Source organism: Triturus cristatus, chromosome 1_1, assembly GCF_964204655.1.
Source record: "Triturus cristatus chromosome 1_1, aTriCri1.1, whole genome shotgun sequence".
In the NCBI taxonomy this organism is placed as follows: Eukaryota; Metazoa; Chordata; class Amphibia; order Caudata; family Salamandridae; genus Triturus; species Triturus cristatus.
In genome coordinates this window covers 11,495,674-11,516,458 of record NC_140579.1, presented here as the reverse complement: position 1 = coordinate 11,516,458, position 20,785 = coordinate 11,495,674, and the positions used below count along the sequence as shown (strand labels likewise).

The 20,785-nt window shown below is 43.9% G+C and overlaps 1 protein-coding gene across 5 annotated transcripts in view; it reads left to right on the top strand.

Moving 5' to 3' along the window:
• Nucleotides 1-20,785, top strand: part of LOC146869122 (butyrophilin subfamily 1 member A1-like) — a 149,005-nt gene that overhangs the window by 20,374 nt on the left and 107,846 nt on the right. For 2 of the 5 annotated variants that reach the window (XM_085624126.1, XM_085624151.1), the window contains exon 2: nt 10,130-10,208. The exons of 2 other annotated variants lie outside the window; for them this stretch is intronic. In XM_085624126.1, the coding sequence (XP_085480252.1) occupies nt 10,145-10,208 (64 nt within the window). In that variant the 5' untranslated portion in view covers nt 10,130-10,144. Of the gene's footprint in view, nt 1-6,575; nt 6,774-10,129; nt 10,209-20,785 lie in introns of those variants that run through there. One more of the 5 variants, XM_085624141.1, reaches the window with a different exon arrangement.

The following is a 20,785-nucleotide window of genomic DNA, read 5'->3' as shown; positions in this document are numbered from 1 at the left end:
GGGGATGGACTTCACAGTGGAGCATAGACCTGGCACTGATCATGGCAATGCAGATGGGCTCTCCAGGTATTTCCACTTAGAGCAAGAAGACTCACCTGGTCAAGGTTAGCTTATTGTCCCGAAGTTTGGGGGGGGGTCATGTAGGAGTGTAGGGTCTGCAATCCTATGATCACCCAGATTTTTTGCTTTTGCTTCATTGGTTTACGACTTTCTCCGGCTGTGGGCCTGCCAATCAGACCCACAGCCTAGCTGTTCTCTCTCGAAATTAACACACCTGTACGTTAGGTGCATCCACTAATTGGAACTGGGCCGCCTTGTCAGTCCCTGTCTCAGCATACCACAGGTATCCAGGGCATCGGTGTACCCAGGGCCTACCAGGGGCTGAAGCATGTATTATGCCACCCCTGGAATGGCCGCCCAAATCTGACACAACTGGCTGCACGACAGCTGGGGCCACGTGGTGTAATCACCCGTTGCTGTAGGTGTAGTATTCCTACACCTAAACCCTAAAATGGACACATGGATTCCTATCAGTCACTCCTATAGCAGGCCTTATCAATCCTGAAGGCAGAGTGCAGGGGATCATGTGGGACGGTGCTCTGGCGCGAGCTGAGCCCGTCGACGGCTTGCGGAACCAAGTCCTAATAGCCGTTCCATGGTGACGCGGGCCAACTACTTTTAATGCAATTGCTAACTTTGGCCTCACCTCACCTATACATGTCGAGTAAGGTGTCATACGAATGGGAATACGAACCCCTCGCCAGTCCTGGTGACGGGGTTAGCATTCCCCCCTTTTAGAGGGACACGACATGGAAGTAACCTTGAACCCCGGTTAAAGTTGACTCAAGCCTCAGCATCACAAAATGGATGCTGCCACCAGACACAAGTCTGACCTCCTGCTGCTGGGGGACCTTCCAGCAAGGGGAGCTTGGACAAAGGGTTTCCTGTCGAGGGCGGTGTTAGCACCGTCCCAGACAGGGTTTGTGTATCCCAGGTAGGCAGGGCTGAAAGGAAGGTGATTGCAAGTGGCACCCCGGTGCTCACTGTGCATAGCCCGGCTCAAACCAGTTTCGGGGGCACACCAGCCCCTGAGCTGGCGCGAAGCCGGACAAAGGTTAGGGGTGTAACCACCCCCCTCCTGGCTCCACCCATAGGTAGAACCTAGTCACGGGCCAGCCCCTTTTCTTAGAATAAAGGTAGGAGCGAGTCCCCTTCCCAAATTGGATAATCAGATAATCGGATAACTCTGAATCACGAACCACTTTCCACGAAAGGAACTCTTGACTATTTCTGAAGACTCTCCCTTGTGGCTAAGGAGTAGCCACCCTGCACCAGCAGGCACCACCTAAGCGCTTGCGGTTTGCTGTAAGTCTCTCCTACGGATCAAGACTGCCCAGCTCGACGAGACCCGAGTACCCTGCCATCTCTGACCTTTTACCTACCTCATCAGCCCAGCTGAGAGACGTAGGTGTGACGAGACCTGCGGGACCGGCTATCTTCAGAACCTGCACGACGCTTATCTAGCACGCCCACCGAGGGACCCTCGAGTGAGTGCACCTAGGGTTTGAGAAGCCCTAACCCTGAGCAGCTCCAGCATCGAAGTCTGCCTCCCCAGCATCCCCGAGATCTGCGTGGGGGCCCTTCCGCTCCTTGTTGTTCACCGCGTTGTTCGACCACTTGCCGACCGGCTTGTGGCCCTCTTCACGACGCACCACGATTGTTTCATCACTAGTCTGGTTGCTCCAGACTGGCTCTTGCTCCCCTTCAACAGAGGAGTACCACGGACCCTCCTGGTCCACTCCCGACGCCATCTTGACTCCCCCGCTTGGGTTGCCACTGCCAAGATCCGCTGCCCCTGCCTGGGCCCAGCATCATCGACAGCAGACACCTTCGTGGGACAGCTCGCCCTCCATCCTGGTCGCCGCCGCGCCTCCTGGCCCGAGGAACAGCCGAGTCCGACGTCACCCACTCACCTGGTCGAGGTGACTTCAGCCGGTACCCTCCTGGTACCCACACGATCGCTGGCTAGCGGTTGAGAACTGAGTCCCCTCTGCTTTCAGGTTTCCTTCATCACCGATCCAGGCGTGGATCGCTCTGAACATCGTCACTGGTCGCCTGCCAGCAACTGCTTCTTTCAGGCTCCTGAGACTACACGAGGACTCCCGACATCTTGCCGAACTTCACGCAGCCGCAGCCTCCGGGCTAGGTAACTCGAGCATCTCGGTGCTCCATCGCAGGTTCGCTCTACAAGTGTCCAGTTCCTTCTTCGTTTAGTCCCACTGATCGGATCACTCCGGAATCAGTACCTCCAGACTCTAACCATTCGCATTTCACTGTTAGTGTAGATGGTTTCTCGTGCCCCTCGGGCATTTGTGTAAATTGTGCAACTGAAGTATTTTCCTAAGAGTTTTGTAGTGTGCTTAGCTCCCTGACTCATAAAGAGCCAGGGTAGTCTTGTTATAAATAAATATCCTTTTATTTTCATAACAACTTGTGTGGTGTCCTTTCACTTGGTGTTCAAGGGGTATATGTGATGGTAAACAGCTGGCTTAACACGCCCTCTAGAGTTTAGCCTAAAGACTGCTCGTATCCACGCTACTAGGATAGCTGGTCTAAAAGGTTGACTTACAACCAATCATCAATAAGGGTCGTTTGGAATGATACACAGTGATCACTAGAATAGTGAGCACTACATATCAGGCCAACTTCTCACAGGCAACACACGCCCCGCTATAGGTAAATGACCTTGTGTATGGCTGTAAACCTGCATATATATGCCAGCTGTTGCACTTGGTAAACTAAAATCAATAAAAACAGATTAAAAAAAAAAAGATAACATCATAAGACGCTTCAGAAACAGAGGATACAAGGATAGTGTATTACACAATGCTAAGGATAAGGTCAGCAGCATGACACAGAGTGAACTGTTATTTAACTCATCCTCGAGGGAAATCAAGAAACTCGCACAAAAAGACAACACAGCACCGAGCGTGATTACCACCTTCAGTAGAGGTGCATGGGCCCTAAAGAAAGCCATGAAAGCTCAATGGAATTCACTACTGGCAGATCCTATAATAGGCAACAGCATAGGCAACAGCCCACAAGAAACATACAAGCGAGCTAGGTCATTGCGGGACCGTTTGGCACACAGTTATCCCCCAGATAATCCTCATACACATTGGTTAACGGCACTTAATGGGTTCGCCACTTGTGGAACATGCAAAGCCTGTCACAATGGCAGAAATTGCAAGGAGTATGCGACAAGTTTAGGTGGAACAAATAAAATTGCCCAAACTATCAATTGCAACTGTGATTTTGCTGTCTACATGCTCGAGTGGCCTTGTGGTCTCCGGTACGTAGGCAGCACAAAGCTTCCACTGAAACAACGCGTATTACAGCATCTGCGAGCTGTAAAGAACCGGGATTTCAACTACCCTGTAGCTCGTCATTTTGCCGACAAACATAGAAGCAATGCCCGCCATCTACTATCCTATGGGATTGACAGGATTCCAGCGCACATACGTGGTGGTGACAGGGAGAAAAGTCTCAGGGTTCTTGAGTCCAAATACATAATAGAATTCGATTGCAAGATACCGAAAGGCATGAATGGAGGAGAGGAACTTGCCACCCATATAGGCCGCTAAGTTACATAAATTATATTTCGACTGCTCTTTCACTATTTTCAGTAGTTTTTATGGTTGGAAGTAGGTGTCACATCACATTTTAATGTGGATCTTAACATTGGGATAGTTGTAGCCTTGTATATGTCGAGTCCGTCAGGCGAACCAATAGTCAAGCCGTATTTGCGGCAATATAATTTAGGTACCTGATGGTTATTTTCCAGGTTACCATACCCATGGACCTATCCTAGGTCCTCAGTACACCCCCCCCTTTTTTTTTTTACTATATATTTTTTCATCATCTCATTTATTTTACTCCTATCACAATTGCTTGAGGAACACCCACCACTCACAGTTCCCATTTCTTAGCACTATACTTAAGGTCTATTTTCCTGTCCTGATCACCACTTAACCTCATCAGACGACACAGCAATTTATTATTCATCCAACAATAGTCTAAGTATAGGACTCTGGTTTTAGGGCACTTGCCCGAAATTGAATAGGAACATACCACTCTGCGGCTAAGGTGACCTACTATGACATATACTGCTCAAAGGTGTTGCTCACTGACACTTGCCTGATATCAGAAAAGATCGGAGGAGTTAGTTGCAGCAGCTTTATGCTTTGAAAGATGCCGCATTACGGCATTGGTCATACCCCCCTGTTTTCTATACTCTGCAGGAATGACGATATATCATTAACTAAATCTAATGCAATAACAGAAATGGTGTAATAATGGGGAGTGCAGAGAACATGCTCCTACATATACCAGAGTGCCGCAACTCTGAACATAACTTTATTAGTCGCTACTCGATGAATAAGAGACGGCGAAATGAATTGAATTCCGCCGATCACAGTGTTGATTACCCCGGGGAGCTCAAACGTAAAAATCTTGACTGTTGGAATTACTGGCAGAGTTACGAACACTGTTGTATTGAATGTTGATATTTGGCATCGAAAACTTTATTTTACAACTGTGATGCCAAGGCCAACTGAGCATGCGCGCTGATCTATTTTATGATTCACACGGCTAGATTTTGATACACGTGGAGTTGACCAATTATATCTACAAATGTACTATTTGTGTATATATTTATCATGCAGTGATTATGCCAATTGTCGCATTGTGAACAAGGCATAAAGTACGCTATGCAGTAGTATTTTTTCAGTATTTTTTCTGTGTCGTCCTATTTTTGGTTGTATTTCTACGGGCAATCGATGCACAGGAAATTGCTTGACAAAGGCTTAACGCCGAAACGCGTCGCCCTTTGGTTTGTGCACAATAAATTTTGTGCTTCTTCTGGTGTGCCGCATCCCGTTTTTTTCGTCAATTGGGCAAGAATACGGAAATCTTTGCATTTCATACGGCTGCTGCCACTGTCTGCAGACACCAATGCCGAAGGCGGGGAACCACGAAGGGCAGCATCTGGAAACTAATATAAATTAATTATCAATACACAAAAGTAATTTCAATAATTACTTAATTACAATTAAATTACTTCCCACCCTATTCCCCTATAAACCCACAACCCGCTCCGAATTACAAATTAATACAATTAATATAATTATCACTTAATCAATTAATACAAATTAATTACCAATTAATAATTAATTAACAATAAATTAATTATCAATACCATTAAATATTTTTAAAAAAATTACTTATTTACAGTTAAATTACTTCCCACCCTATTCCCCTATAAACCCACAACCCGCTACAGAACTAAAACACAACATTAAATTAAAAATAATTAAGAATTCCTAAAAATTTATATTTAATTTACTATAATTAAATTACTTCCCACCTTATTCCCCAATAAACCCACAACCCGCTACGGAATTTAATTACGCAAAAATTAAATAACAAAATACTAACGCTTAAAACACTATAAAAAAGATTCGATATTTTTAACAACTGTATTATGACTGTCGATATTACTAACTTCGATATTATGAAAATCGATATTTCTTACCGAATTTCGATACTCTGCACCACTATATTTTATTTTTGTGCCTCGATATTATGTACACCCAATATTTAAAACTCAATATTTTGCCATTTCGATATTAAAAAATGTATATTGTGACTGTTTACCCCTGCTGCTCTCTAACTCACCTGAGGTAGAGCTGGACTCTGCCTTGCAACCGAAGTGATCTCCAAGGGCTTGCTGACTTGCCACCTGTTGGTTGAGACTCAGGGCTATCAAAGTCTCTACCCCTCCTCCTGTGCATGGTTCATTGGAAGCGGACCTAGATACTTCATTCAGAGAAATCAATGCATCTCCTGTTTGCTTGGAGCAGAACTGGCGTAACTACCCTGTGGTGCAAGTAGAATCAGCGCTTTGCCTCAAGAATGCATCGGAGCTACGCATCTACACCGAGGCACTGTAGAGAGATTGATGCATCCCCTTGACTGTGCAGAGAAACCCAGTGCATCACCTCACAGCCAACACCTCTCAACTTTTGTGCTGTATCTTCAGAACTGACGCATTGCCATCCCGGCGGACTTAACAGAGATGCATCGCTCGACTGCGCCCCGCATCTTGCTGTTTCGACCAGGATAAAGGTACTCTGCTACCCGGGCCTGCGTGACTAAAGTACCCGCCCCATGCTCCATCGCAGTCAGCCTGAACTGTTGACTTTACCCAAGCCCAGTGTGACCTGATAATTCCCTTAACATGCCATTACTTCTAAGCACTAGAACTGCATTTAATATGTAAAACTCTAATAACTCTACTTGTACCTATTGTATTTTTGTTGTTTTGGTCTTGATGTATTTATGAAATTATAGTCTATTTTTCTAGACCAGTGTGGAGTCTTTTTGTGGTGTCTTTATTCTGTTACTGTGTGTTGTGTTGCACAGATACTTTACACATTGCATCTTTAGATAAGCATGACTGCTATGTGCCAAGCTCCTAGACGGTGAGCACAGGTTATCTTTTTCTGTGTGACTAGGATTATTGTTCCTGCTGGTACTGATCCCATATAGCATTAGAGGTGAAGCAAAATCTCCGGAATGCACCAGCTGTTGGCTGAAAATCCACTTCTGGCTAATGGTGTCTCCCGTAACATGAAGCCTTCTGCCTGCGCTACAGCCTCCTGGTTCAACCAGTGAAGATGAAATATCATCAGTGAACAGGCCTACCACAGCAGGTGACAGCCATGGGAGGCGTCAGTCCTGGCAGGTGCACTGCTAGGAGGGGTTGGAAGTCTGGGGAGAAGATGAACCTACAAGAGATGGAGAATCGTGTGGGTTGTGGTGGTTTCTGATTGATCTGCGGGTGATTGATGGAGACAGTCAGGTTGTGAGCGGGAGAGGTCTTAGCAGCTTCATACAGATGTGTTGATGACAGATGAGTGGATGGGTGAAGATGACATGGGGGCTGTGGAGAGTGTCCTTGGGAGCAGAGTGCCTTATGTGGAAGAGTTATGCATTACTGGCTTAAAGAAGAGGTGTAAGAAATTGCATTATGAATTAGGGTGGGTGAGTACCCACCTCAAGAAATAATCACAACCCTTGAGGGTGAACCCTCAAAGTCACTAAATTAACATGGCAATTTTTTTCGGGCAATGTGTAAAGCATTTATACAGTGTCAAAATAGTAATAAAAAAAAAACTCCAAGCAATGAAAATCCCAAATCAAACTATTAACATACATCAAAATGGTTAGAATTTGGGTTTCAGGCTGGCAGAGTATACACCCTGTCCTAGCAGGAACCACAATCCTAGTCTACAGCAATCCTTTCAGCATCTCTGTATCGCAGTGTGTCATCCACGAACAGTCTATAGCAATCCTTTCAGCATCTCTTTATCAAAGTGTGCCCTCCACGATCAGTCTATAGCAATCCTTTCAGCATCTCTTTATCAAAGTGTGCCCTCCACGATCAGTCTATAGCAATCCTTTCAGCATCTCTTTATCAAAGTGTGCCCTCCACGATCAGTCTATAGCAATCCTTTCAGCATCTCTTTATCAAAGTGTGCCCTCCACGATCAGTCTATAGCAATCCTTTCAGCATCTCTGCATCGCAGTGTGTCATCCACGAACAGTCTATAGCAATACTTCCTGTATCTCCCTATCCCAAAGTGCCATCCACAACCAGTCTATAACAATCCTTCCAGCATCTCTTTATCAAAGTGTGCCCTCCATTTTCAGTCTATAGCAATACTTCCTGGATCTCCCTACCCCAAAGTGCCATCCAGTCTATAGCAAAGATCAGCACTTCCATCTTGTCTGTCTTGAGCTGTAGGCAGTTGTCTCTCATCCATTCGGTGATGTTCATCATACACTGGTGGAAGTGGGTCAGAGTGGCAGAGGGTCTTTCGATAGCGAGAGGTTGAGCTGGGTATCATCAGCCTAGAATATGATGTTCAATCTGTGTGATCTGACGGCGTTGAAGAGAGGAATCATGTAAATGTTGAACAGTGTAGGGCTGAGGAACGAACCTTGAGGGATGCCGCAGATGGTGTTCTTGGGTTCCGAGGTGAAGAGTGGAAGGTGGATTCTCTGGGTTCTACCGGTGAAGAAGCAGGCGATCCACTTGAGGGAGTCTCCTTGGATTTCAATGTTGTGAAGCCTTTGGATCAGTGTATGGTGTGATACTGTGTCGAACGCTGCTGTGAGGTGTAGAAAACTCAAGGCCGCCATCCACACCATGTGTTTGGTGGTAACCACACGTTATGTGCACAAAGGTTGAATGTGTTCTCCTGTACTAAGGACACCAGGGCAGCATTATATATATGACACAGTTTCCCTGCTGCGACATGGCAAACCTTTCAAAAGGTGCGCCATGAGCAAACAGGGGCAGTGTGCCGTATTATGCAGAATGCTCTGCCCTCAGGGCAGCGGTTTCAAGTGAAATAACGAGCAGCTGCTTCAAAGCCATCATTAGACCATTTATCAGTCCATAGCGGATGCTGTGATCTGTGGTCCTTTTTAATTTAGCTGCAGTCACTTAACTCTCCCTGTATATTTTAGTGCTCTGCAGATCTTGAGAACCTATCTTCCTCCATCGAGACTGGTCTACCTCAGTCTCATGTGTGATAAACATTGTGGACATTTAGAAACGCCTGTCTCACCCCCCTGGGAGGGTGAGACTTTTGTATCTACTGAAGACGTTGGGATGATCTTCTAGTAAAATAGACCTGGTCTTATTGTGTAGCCAGGAAGAACACAAGCTTAACCCATGAAATGCAATAGCTGGCATCACTCATGGGGCCAGGTTTCCTATCTCAGAAATGTCTGTGCCTTTCATGCAACTGACCTCAGCTGTTGTTTGGTTTCTTGTAGAAACAAAGACATCATAGTGGTTCTGACCCCTTTATTAGGGAAAAGCCAGAGGTTTAATTCCTTTCTGATATTCACAAAGCCTTGAATGAGCCCCACTTTGGCTGCTGTAGGCGTCCAAAGCTGTGTTCCCTGCACTGAGGGCGATGTTCCACCAATACTGTTCTTGTAAGAGGGGCGGAGTAAGGAAGGTGTCAATCTTGAAAGGACTGTCTAGCTTATAGCAACATAGGAACTAGTGCAGCACGTCACTCACTGGTGCGATGTCTTCTCATGGACGAAGGTGTAGGAGCTGTCTTGCTGCGTATAGAATCCTTACATCCACTCTGTAGTACAGGACACTCTCCCTGGTCTGTCTACAGCATCAGCACCATGTACCATAGTGTGACCTCACGACCAATCTGTAGTGTACTGAAAACATCTCAGCGCCACATATCATGGACGAAGGTGTAGGAGCTGTCTTGCTGCGTATAGAATCCTTACATCCACTCTGTAGTACAGGGCACTCTCCCTGGTCTGTCTACAGCATCAGCACCATGTACCATAGTGTGACCTCACGACCAATCTGTAGTGTACTGAAAACATCTCAGCGCCACATATCATGGACGAAGGTGTAGGAGCTGTCTTGCTGCGTATAGAATCCTTACATCCACTCTGTAGTACAGGGCACTCTCCCTGGTCTGTCTACAGCATCAGCACCATGTGCCATAGTGTGACCTCACGACCAATCTGTAGTGTACTGAAAACATCTCAGCGCCGCATTGTCCTCCTTTCAGTGTCCTTGAAGCAACTCTGTACCCCCAGAGCTGGTGCTACAATCACTTTATACCATTTATTAAATCCATTTTGTGCCCTGGTGCCCTCTCATGGATGGAGCCGTGAAGCCTTCGGTGGTGTGTTGATCCGCGCCATCACTTTGCTGCCAGAGGAGATGGTGTGAGATAAACTGTGTGATTGTGACCGCAGTGCACTGCTGATCAATACCGGCCCTTCTTTCTGCTGCTGATAGTGAGAGCAGTGCATTATTGATCGGTAACCGCCCTTCTCCCAGCTGGTGATGGTGATACCAGTGCATTTGTGATCAGTAACCGCCCTTCTCTCGGCGGGTGATGGTGACAGCAGCACATTACTAACCAGTGACCGCCCTTGTCTCTGTGGTCGTGGGTGGAGCAGTATGGTGTAGATTAGCTGCTCTAAGTAGTAACAGATCTCTCCTTCTCCACAGGTTGGGCTGGGCGCCATGTCTGTGCAGATGTGTTTGGTGGCCATCCTGTTGAGTCTTAAACTGCTCTGTGCCTTTGCAGGTATGTTCTGTCTCATCTGTTTGCAGTCACATACCTCTTGTGTTTCAATTTGTTATTGAAATTTATAAAAAATAAAAAAATACATATATTATGATAACTGTATGAATTATCATACAATAAATACATACGGAAATTGTTATATATAAGCATATAGTGAAACTTTCTGAATAATTAATCAAAATATATAAATTAAAAAATACACAAACATATAAATGCAAAGACAAATATTTGGATTTATATTGAGGCCATAAAAGATGGAATTAAGGGAAGGGGGAAAAGAGAGGGAAGGGAAGGAAAGAAGAAGGGTTCACAAAAGAAAGCAATACGTTAAAAATGTACAAACATGAAGCATGATGCAATATGAGTATGTTCCAAGGAAAAGAAGACACATTAGGAAAGCAATGCGAATAGATAAAAGATGAATATATGGGTTACGTAATTTCACTTGATGTACATAAATATAAATGTATGAGAGGACATTCTAAGTGATAGATAAGATAAGGTAAGATAAGATACGATAAATACTTACCATAACATAAAGTAATTATGCTGATTCAAAGAAAGAGAAAAAGTAATATTCTTTGATATAGAAAAAATTAAATAAATTACATTATACTAGAGGTATAAGAATAAATTGTTACGGAGCCAAGGGAGATGAAGTAGGAAAAGGAATTAGGAGATAAGAATAGAAAAAGATAATGAAATGGATAATATAGAGAAATGTGCAAACAATAAATGAAAACAATAGGTATATTGTGCAGAATGAAAGTGGAAGCAGAGAAAGACACATGTATAAATATATATATTAAAAGATACAGAATTACATGTAAATGCTCTGGTGAGTAGCTATTAAAAATAACAACAAGTATTAGATAAATACAATATGTATTAAGATTTATAACCACCAATAATGAATAATGTGTAACAATAAGAGGAAGTAGAAATTGGATTACTGCGTAGATGGGTCATTAACGTTAGCATCGGCATTTGAAGCTAGAAAAGGTGACCATACTCGAAGAAAGAGATCAGATTGATCCTGTATGTTGCATATCATACGTTCGTAGGAAGCTGTTTGAATCATGGCCACCATCCATGTTTCTTGTGATGGTGGTTCGGGGGATTTCCATTGCCGTAATATACAAATTTCGGCTGTAGCTATGGCTGTGTGTAAAATCGGGCTTGTGGCTTAGAAAGTGATTGTGATTGACGTGTATCATGCAGAAGAATGGTAGCATGCGAAAGTGGAATTTGTAGAGGCATCGTGGAACGTAAGGTTTTACCTATATAGTTCCAAAAGGGTTGGATCACTGGAAATCCACAGATGATATGAGAAATGTTACAAGACGTACTATCACATCTCCAGCAGTTGGAATGGGGAAGCGAGCCAGCTTTATGCATTTTTGTTGGTGACCAGTGCCAATCATGTAAAATCTTGAACAGGCAAAATTTCAATCGTGCTTCACGTGCACCCTTGTTGAGATTGCTAAGAATGTCAGACCATTCATCATCGGTATAAGAGACCGATAATAAGGTTTGCCATTTAATACGTAAAGTTTGCGATAAGGGTTGAGAAAAAAGATGCGAAGTAAGAGCTTGATAGAAGCCAGATGTAGCTCTTCTCATCTTACCCCAAGTGTGGAGATATGTCACAATTGGTGAGTCGGGTAAGAGCCATGGTGGAGGTCCTAGACTTCTTTGTAAGGATTGTCATAACTGTTTGTATTTGGAAAGTTGTATATCGGGCAAATGAAATTCTTCCTGCAGTTGGACAAATGATTTAATATCACCGTTTGAAAAAAGTTGATCGAGGGTGGAAACATCTGCTGTTTCCCATATAGGCCAAAATATTGATTTTCTATTAATATGATTTGCAGAATTATTCCATATTGGTGCTTTCCTATGGAGACGAGGATGTGAGCCCAGTAAACAGTGTGCCCTTTGCCAAGCAGCGCGCATAGCCGACAAAATAGGATTAGTGGAGTCTCGGGGACGAGATTGCGAGCCGTATAAAACAGAAAGACCTGCTTTTGTTAATGAAAGGTAGTGTTCAAGATGCACCCACTGTGGCGCACCCGATGAATGTGAAAGCATATATGACATTTGAGAAAGCTGTAATGCCAAAGCATAATGCTCCACTGAGGGTAGGCTTATTCCTCCATAGGAGCGATGAGCCTTTAGTTTTGAAGCTGAGAGACGGGGTTTGGCAGAGTTCCATATAAAAGATTTTATCTTAGAATCAATTTAACGTGGTTAAAGGGACCTGAATGGGGAGCATGTCGAGGACATAAAGAAAATGAGAGAGAGTAACCATTTTCACGGCTTGAACCCTGACCCACATTGAGAGACCCAATGCCTTCCATTTTTCGAAATCACGTTGCATTCGATTAATTAGGGGATTGAGATTATCCTTAACCATGCCCTCTAGACCTTTGTTCACTAGTATGCCCAAATATTTGAGATGAGAAGATTTCCTTTGAAAGGGAAAACCTTGAATGGCTGCTGTTGTGGTACCGTTCGAGATGGGCAGTGCTTCGCTTTTGTTCCAATTAATTTTGTACCCAGAAAGGGAGGAGAAGTCATCTATTATTTTTAACATAGATGGTAAAGAGGTGGAGAGATCTGCGAGTGTAAGAAGAATATCATCTACGTAGAGATTAATTTTGGATTCAGCAGTCGGAAGAGAAAGGCCCTTAATAGAAGTAGATTGTCTTAAGGAGGCAGCTAACGGTTCCATGGCTAGAAGAAAGAGTAACGGGGAGAGGGGGCAACCCTGACGAGTACCTCGATTGATAGAGAATGGATCTGAGATAAAGCCCCCACAATTTACCTGTGCCGAAGGATTTTTTTACAACAAGCATATTTTGTTCATGAATTGGTCTCCCAGGCCGAATTTTTGTAACACCCTAAAAAGATAATCCCATTCAATCCGATCAAACGCCTTTTCCGCGTCAAGCGACAAGGCCAAAGCGTCATCAGGAAGATTCTTGTCACACCATAGTGTGTGGGCAAGAGTGCGAAGATGGTTCCTAGAGGAACGCCCCGGAACAAATCCTACTTGGGTACAGTGTATGAGAGATGGGATAACCTTACGCAAGCGAGAGGCCAGAATGCTAGCTGGAATTTTGATGTCGCAATTCAATAAAGATTTGGACGATAGCTGCTACATAATAAAGGATCTTTACCAGGTTTAGGTAACTCAGCAATAATAGCTTTATTAGATATAAGGCCCAAGGAGGCCTCACGCTCTGCCTCTTGGAATGCGAGTAAAAGAGAGTCAAACACATCCACTCCTGCCCAACGATAAAACTCTGCAGGAAAGCCATCTTCTTCTGGGGCCTTATGATATGGCAGGCCAGCAATTGCACCACATATTTCTTCCCCGGTAATTTTACCTTCCAATAAGATTCTACCTTCATCTGACAAACATGGTAAATTTACATTTGTAAGGAAAGAATCCGATTTGTCAGTGTCAAGTTGAGTTTCAGCAGTGTAAAGAGACTGATAATACTGGGCAAAATCGTTAACAATATCTTGGGGTTTAGTTAGAGTAACACCGTTCATTGACTTAATGGCCGGTATCGCCATAGCTGCTTGCTGCCGACGTAGCTGGGCTGCTAATAACCTTCCCGCTTTTTCCCCCTGCTCATAATGTCTCCCTGTCATTCTATGTAGGGCGTATTCTGCCTTAGAGGTAAAAAGGTTAATTAAAACCATACAAGCTTTTTCCAATGACTTACGATGTGGTATCGTTGGATTAAGTGTATATAATCGAGTGTAAGGCACAATATCTTGCTCCAATTCTGTTTGCCTTTTAGCATTTTATTTATTAAACTGCGCTGCATCTCTCATAAGCTGCCCGCGGATAGTGGCTTTTGCCGCCGCCCAGAGGGTTCTGTTGGAGTCAACGAACCCTTGATTGACTGACTTTAAGTCTTGAAAATGAGATTGTAATAAAACTTTGTTTTTGGGTGTCCTATAACGTTGAATGTTTAGACACCAGGGCATGCGACCTGGCTTAGATAAACCAGTTTGTAAGGAAAGTAGAACTGGAGAATGGTCAGAGATCGCTGCCTCCAGTATCTGAGAGTCCTGTGTTATTTGAACTACATTTTGGGAGATTAAAAAGTAGTCCAAACGAGAGAGCATGCCATGCGTAGGGGAAGTGAAGGTATAGTCCTTATCCATCGGGTGAGAAAGTCGCCAATGGTCTACCAAACCATTATCTGCCACCACATCGTCCATTAGAGCCCTATCTGCCGCATTTGCCTTATCTAGAGGGCCTGTTTTGTCTAGGACTGGATCATGCACTGGGTTCCAATCTCCACTGATAAGAAACTGTGAAGCACCTATTTCACTTAAAAGGCGGTTTAGTTGAAGGAGAAATTATTGTTTTGCTCCCGTGGGAGAGTAAATGGAGCCAATGCATATGTATATTTCACCGATACGAAATTTGGCAAAGACATATCGTCCATCCGGATCTTGCCAGGATTTCAAAACTGTCACTGGTAAGGATTTATGGATAAGAATTGCAACTCCCCATTTGTGGGTTGGTGTCGCATCTAGATCTGTTCTCTTCTGTATGCTGCTGTGTATAACCCGTCCCACCCAGTCTCTACGTAATTTTTCAGACTCTTTAGCGTCAAGGTGGGTTTCTTGAAGGAGAGCTATATCCACATGCTTGGACTGTAAATAAGAGAGTGTTTTTTTTCTTATAATATAATGTGTCAATCCATGAACATTCCAATTTATTACTCAAAGATCGTCTGAAGTGGCCATGTGTGGTAAATAAAATTCCTTTACCGGGACTTAATTTGATACAGAAACATAATAAAATAGCTCAGTAAAATGAGAGGCAGAATCCGTGGTATTAGAGGTTCGGAATGGGCTTTATTCCAATGGACGATTATAATCGGTTGCTCCAAGTTCCATCACCACGGGGGTTCAGGAAGTGAAGTACATACTTTATTGACAAGAAATGACTTTTATAGTACATACATTACAATGAAGCGAATGCAGTAGGCGTAACAATTGATAAGGAAATTGACGATTCATATGCGTAACCGAAAATGGGTGTAAATAGGAGTAAAAAGGAACATAATTGGTTATGATGTCACATATAGGTGGATCTATAAGATAATACTTGGCATAGATGCGCGCGCAGCAGCATGACGTGTAATTGACGTGCAACTAGGGGGTGAAGGGAACTTGACATTTAGCTATACATGTGGAGACAAAAAGTCTGGGGGTCAAGTCAACCTAATCCCAAATCATATCTAACATCCTATGTTTAAAGAACTATGTTATCCACAGAAGAAGGACTCTCGGACAGAATCTATTCTATACTGACTGTGCGTGCGTGTACAAGCGTCTAAGTGTCTATACTGAAAGCGAGGGGGTAGGAATATTCCATGGTAACGGGGCTATGAATTACTTGCATGAGGACAGAGAAACCGAGCCTTTGCTCAGTAGCTGGAAGAATGTTTACTTAAACTGCTAGACAGGAATGCATCGGCTAAGGAGTGAAGCAGATAATTCGAAGGTGAAATACAGTTCTTGGCAGAGAATAGGCTGATGTCAGGCTTCGTGAGCCGCGCAGAGAATGAAACAAAGTTCATGGTCACAGATGCAGGCTCAGACTGGAGCTTTCAGAGGCAGAAGGCAAGAAGAGTTTGATGACAGAATCAGGGCCTACTTGCCTGCACTGTAAAATGGCATAAGTGAACCATACAAAGCCGGTGGCCTTTCATATTTAGGAACGGAATATCCGGCCTATTCATGGCGGATCTGACAGAGGACATGTTGACGGTGGACGCACATGTATTTGCGTCTTCATAACTGGAACTGGAGGGAACATACATGTACTTGTGACATGCACATAGAACCGTTGGGGTCCAAGATAGGGGACATAACTGATCAGAAAAAATCCATATTTCCACATTCCCTCCTTGTCCCCTACTTGCCCGTTAAGAGATATCAATCTTCATCAATCCATTGATCTGTTCATATAACATCATTTGTTCTTCTTTCTTCTTCTGTGACGAACGAAATCTTGGTGGTGGAATACACGATGTGGCACACAGACCACAAATCGCTGGTCCACATTGTAGACATAGACAGCAACTGAATAGTATGAGAAGGCCAATACCTAGGAAGGATAAAACTCTCCATCCCCAGGCTGATATCACACTCCAAAACCAACTGGACCAAGTCCAAGTGCCTGGGTTCTGGTGTATCTGATTTACAATCTTATGAAGGCGAGTGATGGCCTTATATACAGATGGCGAATTTTCTGGTATGAATATGCAGCAGCTTGATCCGATGACCCTACAAGCTCCGCCCCTATCAGCCAGGATGACGTCAAGGACAAGACGATTTTGAAGCACAACAATCCGCATAGCAGACTGCTCTTCTGTTAAATTGCCTAAGGCGGAAATAGTCTCATTCACTACTGCTTCAAGGGTTCTAGTTAATCTACGTATCAGCTTACTATTAGTAACAGTACCTATATAGGGAAAGATGCCTTTATCAAAATCTACATACTTGTCCCATGCCGTCTCAGTATAATCGACAATTGGGAGATCTCTCCGCTCTCTATTGTGTACTAAATGAATATTTCTGTAATAATCAGGAGGAGCTAGGAAAACAGGTGGCAAAAGGAATGCAATGTAGCAGGTACCATCCCAATCTAGAGGTAGACGCATATATGCAGTCTGACCACATATAAAGTAGGAGTGGCGATAAGCTCTAAATGAAGATTTGCCTTGATCACTGAATTCTACTGTAGTAGTGCATTTACTATGGCCCATATGCATGGAACCAACCTTTCTTACACACAATTCACCCTTCGCTGGGAATACTGACATGGTGGGCAAAATTAGTTCAACTTCGGATTCGACATTCAGAATCATGAGATTAGGTGTAAAATTACCTAATCCATATACTTCATTTTCTAGATCAGTTCCTGTTCTTTTGGGGCGACCCTCCTTGTCAGGGTAGCAGACCTTGAGTAAAACTAGGTTCAGGTTTCCCCATACCCAATGATCTTGGTAAACTGCTGTGTCTGAGTCTATGGAATTGATTAAACTAAACCATGCTCCACAGGAGCCATTATGTGTAAACGGATGTGGAAAGAAAGGCAGGACTCCTTCATAATTCTGATAGGGAGGGAGCCGGCCACACACCCAACAATTAGTGGCATTACTAGTCTGATGGGAATGATGTAACATACTAATGAAAGTGTTATTGCGCAACGCAAGTCTATAAGACAATTCATGCGGCGGTAAGTCACTAAAAGAATGTTCAGCAGTAACATTGTAAACATGTCTAGAGATAGGGTAATATATGTGCAACAATATACTTGCAGTAATTATTAAAAGACTCAAGAAAAACAAGATTAATAATGTCACTATGCAGTGGCTACGCAGTGATTTACAATACGCCTGTCGTTTCAACATTTTCCGGGTGTTTTCTCTACTCAGGTCCAAGGGATACATGTCAGAGACAATTCAACCGCTTCACCTTGGAGAGGACTTAAACAATCAAATTGCTCGACTGGTTGGGCCTAAGCTTTAGTTTATAGTGTTCAGAGTCACTCTGTTCAACAAAAGGAAGTTTTGAGTCAATGGGTGAAGACACACGAGGTGGGCTGTTTACATCTGCAGGAAGTCCATGAAATTTCTTGATATGACTTGAATGAATCCAGCCTTTCCTGCCCTCGATCTTCACGGCTGTTCTTGTGGTCAGCAGGACCAACTTGGGCGACTTCCACCTGGGCTCCAGCTGAGTCTTTCGGTCGAAATTCCTCACAAGTACGATATCCCCCGGAACTACGTCATGGGGTTTCACCTCAGTGTTGTCGGGAAAGGCTGCAGCTACCTGTGAACGACAAGATTGTAGTGCAGACATCAAGGAAGCCAAGTAATCTGTCAGCATATTACAGTCAACATCAGTTATTTTGCGTGGTATGGGCGTCCCCCACATATTTGGTGGTCTGCCGAAGATCACCTCATACGGGGATAGCCCTGTTCGAGAGTGTGCTACCATTCTCATGTAAAAGAGTGCAACTGGTAACGCTACTACCCAGTCGACACCTTTCTCTCTGCATATTTTGGACAATCTGATTTTCAGTATCTGATTATGTCTTTCTACGAGACCTGCTGCCTCGGGGTGTCGGACACAGTGGAATTTCCACTGATAGCCTAACAGAAGTGAAACATGTTTCATTAATTCGGATGAGAACGGCTGGCCGTTATCTGAGTGAACAACACGTGGTAAACCGTATCGTGGGAAGAATTCTCGAACCAACTGTTTGGCAGTAGTCGGGGCAGTGTAATCTGAAACCGGGTATGCCTCTGTCCACCGGGACAGAGCGCAGACAACTACGAGAACATATTTGAATCCTCGACATCGTTCCATCTGGATGTAATCCATCTGGAGTACTTCAAAAGGGTGATTAGGAGGATGAAATCCACCTTGTTCTACGGGAACGCTTTTTCCTGGGTTGAACTGGCAACAGATCATACAGGTACGAACTTTTTGTTTGGCTGCTGCTCGCAAATGTTTATTGAACCAAATGTGTTGAATGCTGTCTAGCATAGCTTTTTCTCCTAGATGTGCTGGACTATGTATAGTGTTAATTATAACTTGGACCATTGAATCAGGAAGGAACCACACAGACTTTTCCTTCATCATCCATCCTTGGTCCGTTTGGATCCCTCCTAATTCAGTCCATTTCTTTATTTCGTCTGGTGTAGCATGTGTCTGTATGTCAATTACGTCAAGAGTAGGATCTTTAACTGTCATACAATGTGTCGGCATCGGGACTATTGTCTTTGTCATGTCGGGGGTTTGAGTTTGAGCAGTCCGTTTAGCTGTTCTGTCGGCTAGGTCATTGCCTTGGGAAATGATATCAGTAACCTTCGTATGAGCCTTACATTTCATAATTGATATTGCAGTGGGTAGATGTATTGCATCTAATAAGGCATGAATGAGGGGTCCGTGCTGAATGTGGGCACCGTGGGAAGTTAAATAACCTCTCTCTCGCCACAGCACGCCGAAGTCATGTACAACTCCGAATGCATAACGTGAATCAGTGTATATGTTGACTTTTTTATTTGTGGCTTGAATACAGGCTTGTGTCAGAGCGGTAAGCTCTGCGGCTTGAGCTGACAAAGTATTTATACGATTAGTTTCAATGACTTCAGTATCTGTTGTGACTGCGTAAGCAGCCACTAACCCTCCTGTATTTGTTCTCATGCATGAACCATCTACATACAATGTCAGGTCTGGATCTGACAATGGGACATCGGTTAAGTCTTGTCTAGGTTTTGTCGTTATAGTAATAACTTCAATACAGTCATGAGCTAGTGGGTCTGTTCCGGTTACTGGCAACAGTGTGGCAGGATTCAATGTGTTACAGCGTCTGATTTCTATATGTGGCTGAAACAATGTAAGTTCGTACCCTGTAAGTCGCGCTATAGTCAAGTGTTGTGTTTGCGTTCTATTTACAAGAACCTCTACTGCGTGTGGTACTTGAACTGTCAATGGATGTCCTAACACTATGGCATCGCTTTGTCTGATTGCTAAAGCTGTCGCTGCCACTGATTTCAGACACGCAGGCAAAGCCTGAGCTACTGGATCTAATGTACTAGAAAAATAAGCACATGGTTTGTGTGCTCCTGCTTGTTCCTGTGTGAGTACTGACAAGGCAGTACCTTCGCGTTCTGTAACAAAGAGTGTAAACTGTTTTCTGTAACATGGCGTTGCTAAAACAGGTGCTTGACATAAAGCTTTCTTTAGGCTTTCAAAAGCTTGTGTATGTTCCTGAGTCCAAGGGAGAACAGTCGATGTGGCTGCCTCCTGTGTTGTCAACTGAATGAGTGGTTTTGCTAGAAATGCATACTGAGGGATCCACTGCCTACAATATGACGTGAGGCCTATGAAAGCCCGCACCTCCTTTTGTGTCTTGGGTATTGGCATGTTAGCTATTAACTGAATGCGGTCGGGTGTAAGCTGCCTTCCCTCCTTGGACAGCGAGTGACCAAGATAAACAACTCGCTGGACACAGAATTGCAGCTTAGAAGGGGACACCTTGTGCCCCTTTTCGGCTAGAAATTGTAAAACTGTCAGTGATGCTTTCTCACATTCCGGTTCGCTTCTCGCGGTGATCAGCAGATCATCGACGTATTGAAGCAGAGCAGTGTTAACTGGCATGTGGATGCTGTCGAGTTCTCGTTTCAGTGCTTGGCTATAGATGCTGGGGCTTTCTGTAAATCCTTGAGGTGCACGTGAGAATTTAAAGCTACGCCCATTTAAACTAAATCCGAACAAATATTGGCTTTCCGGATCTATTGGGACGCTGAAAAAGGCATTCTTGAGATCGATTACAGTAAAGAATGTTGCTTCGGAATCAATAGCTGTCAGTAATGACGAGATATCTGGGACCACAGGAAATTGTGGCACAATGCATTTGTTTAATTCGCGCAGATCAATAACCAATCGATATACTGGCGGGGCCTTTGGATCTGTTCGTTTAAGAATCGGAATTATCGGTGAATTACATACATTGTAGTCTGTTT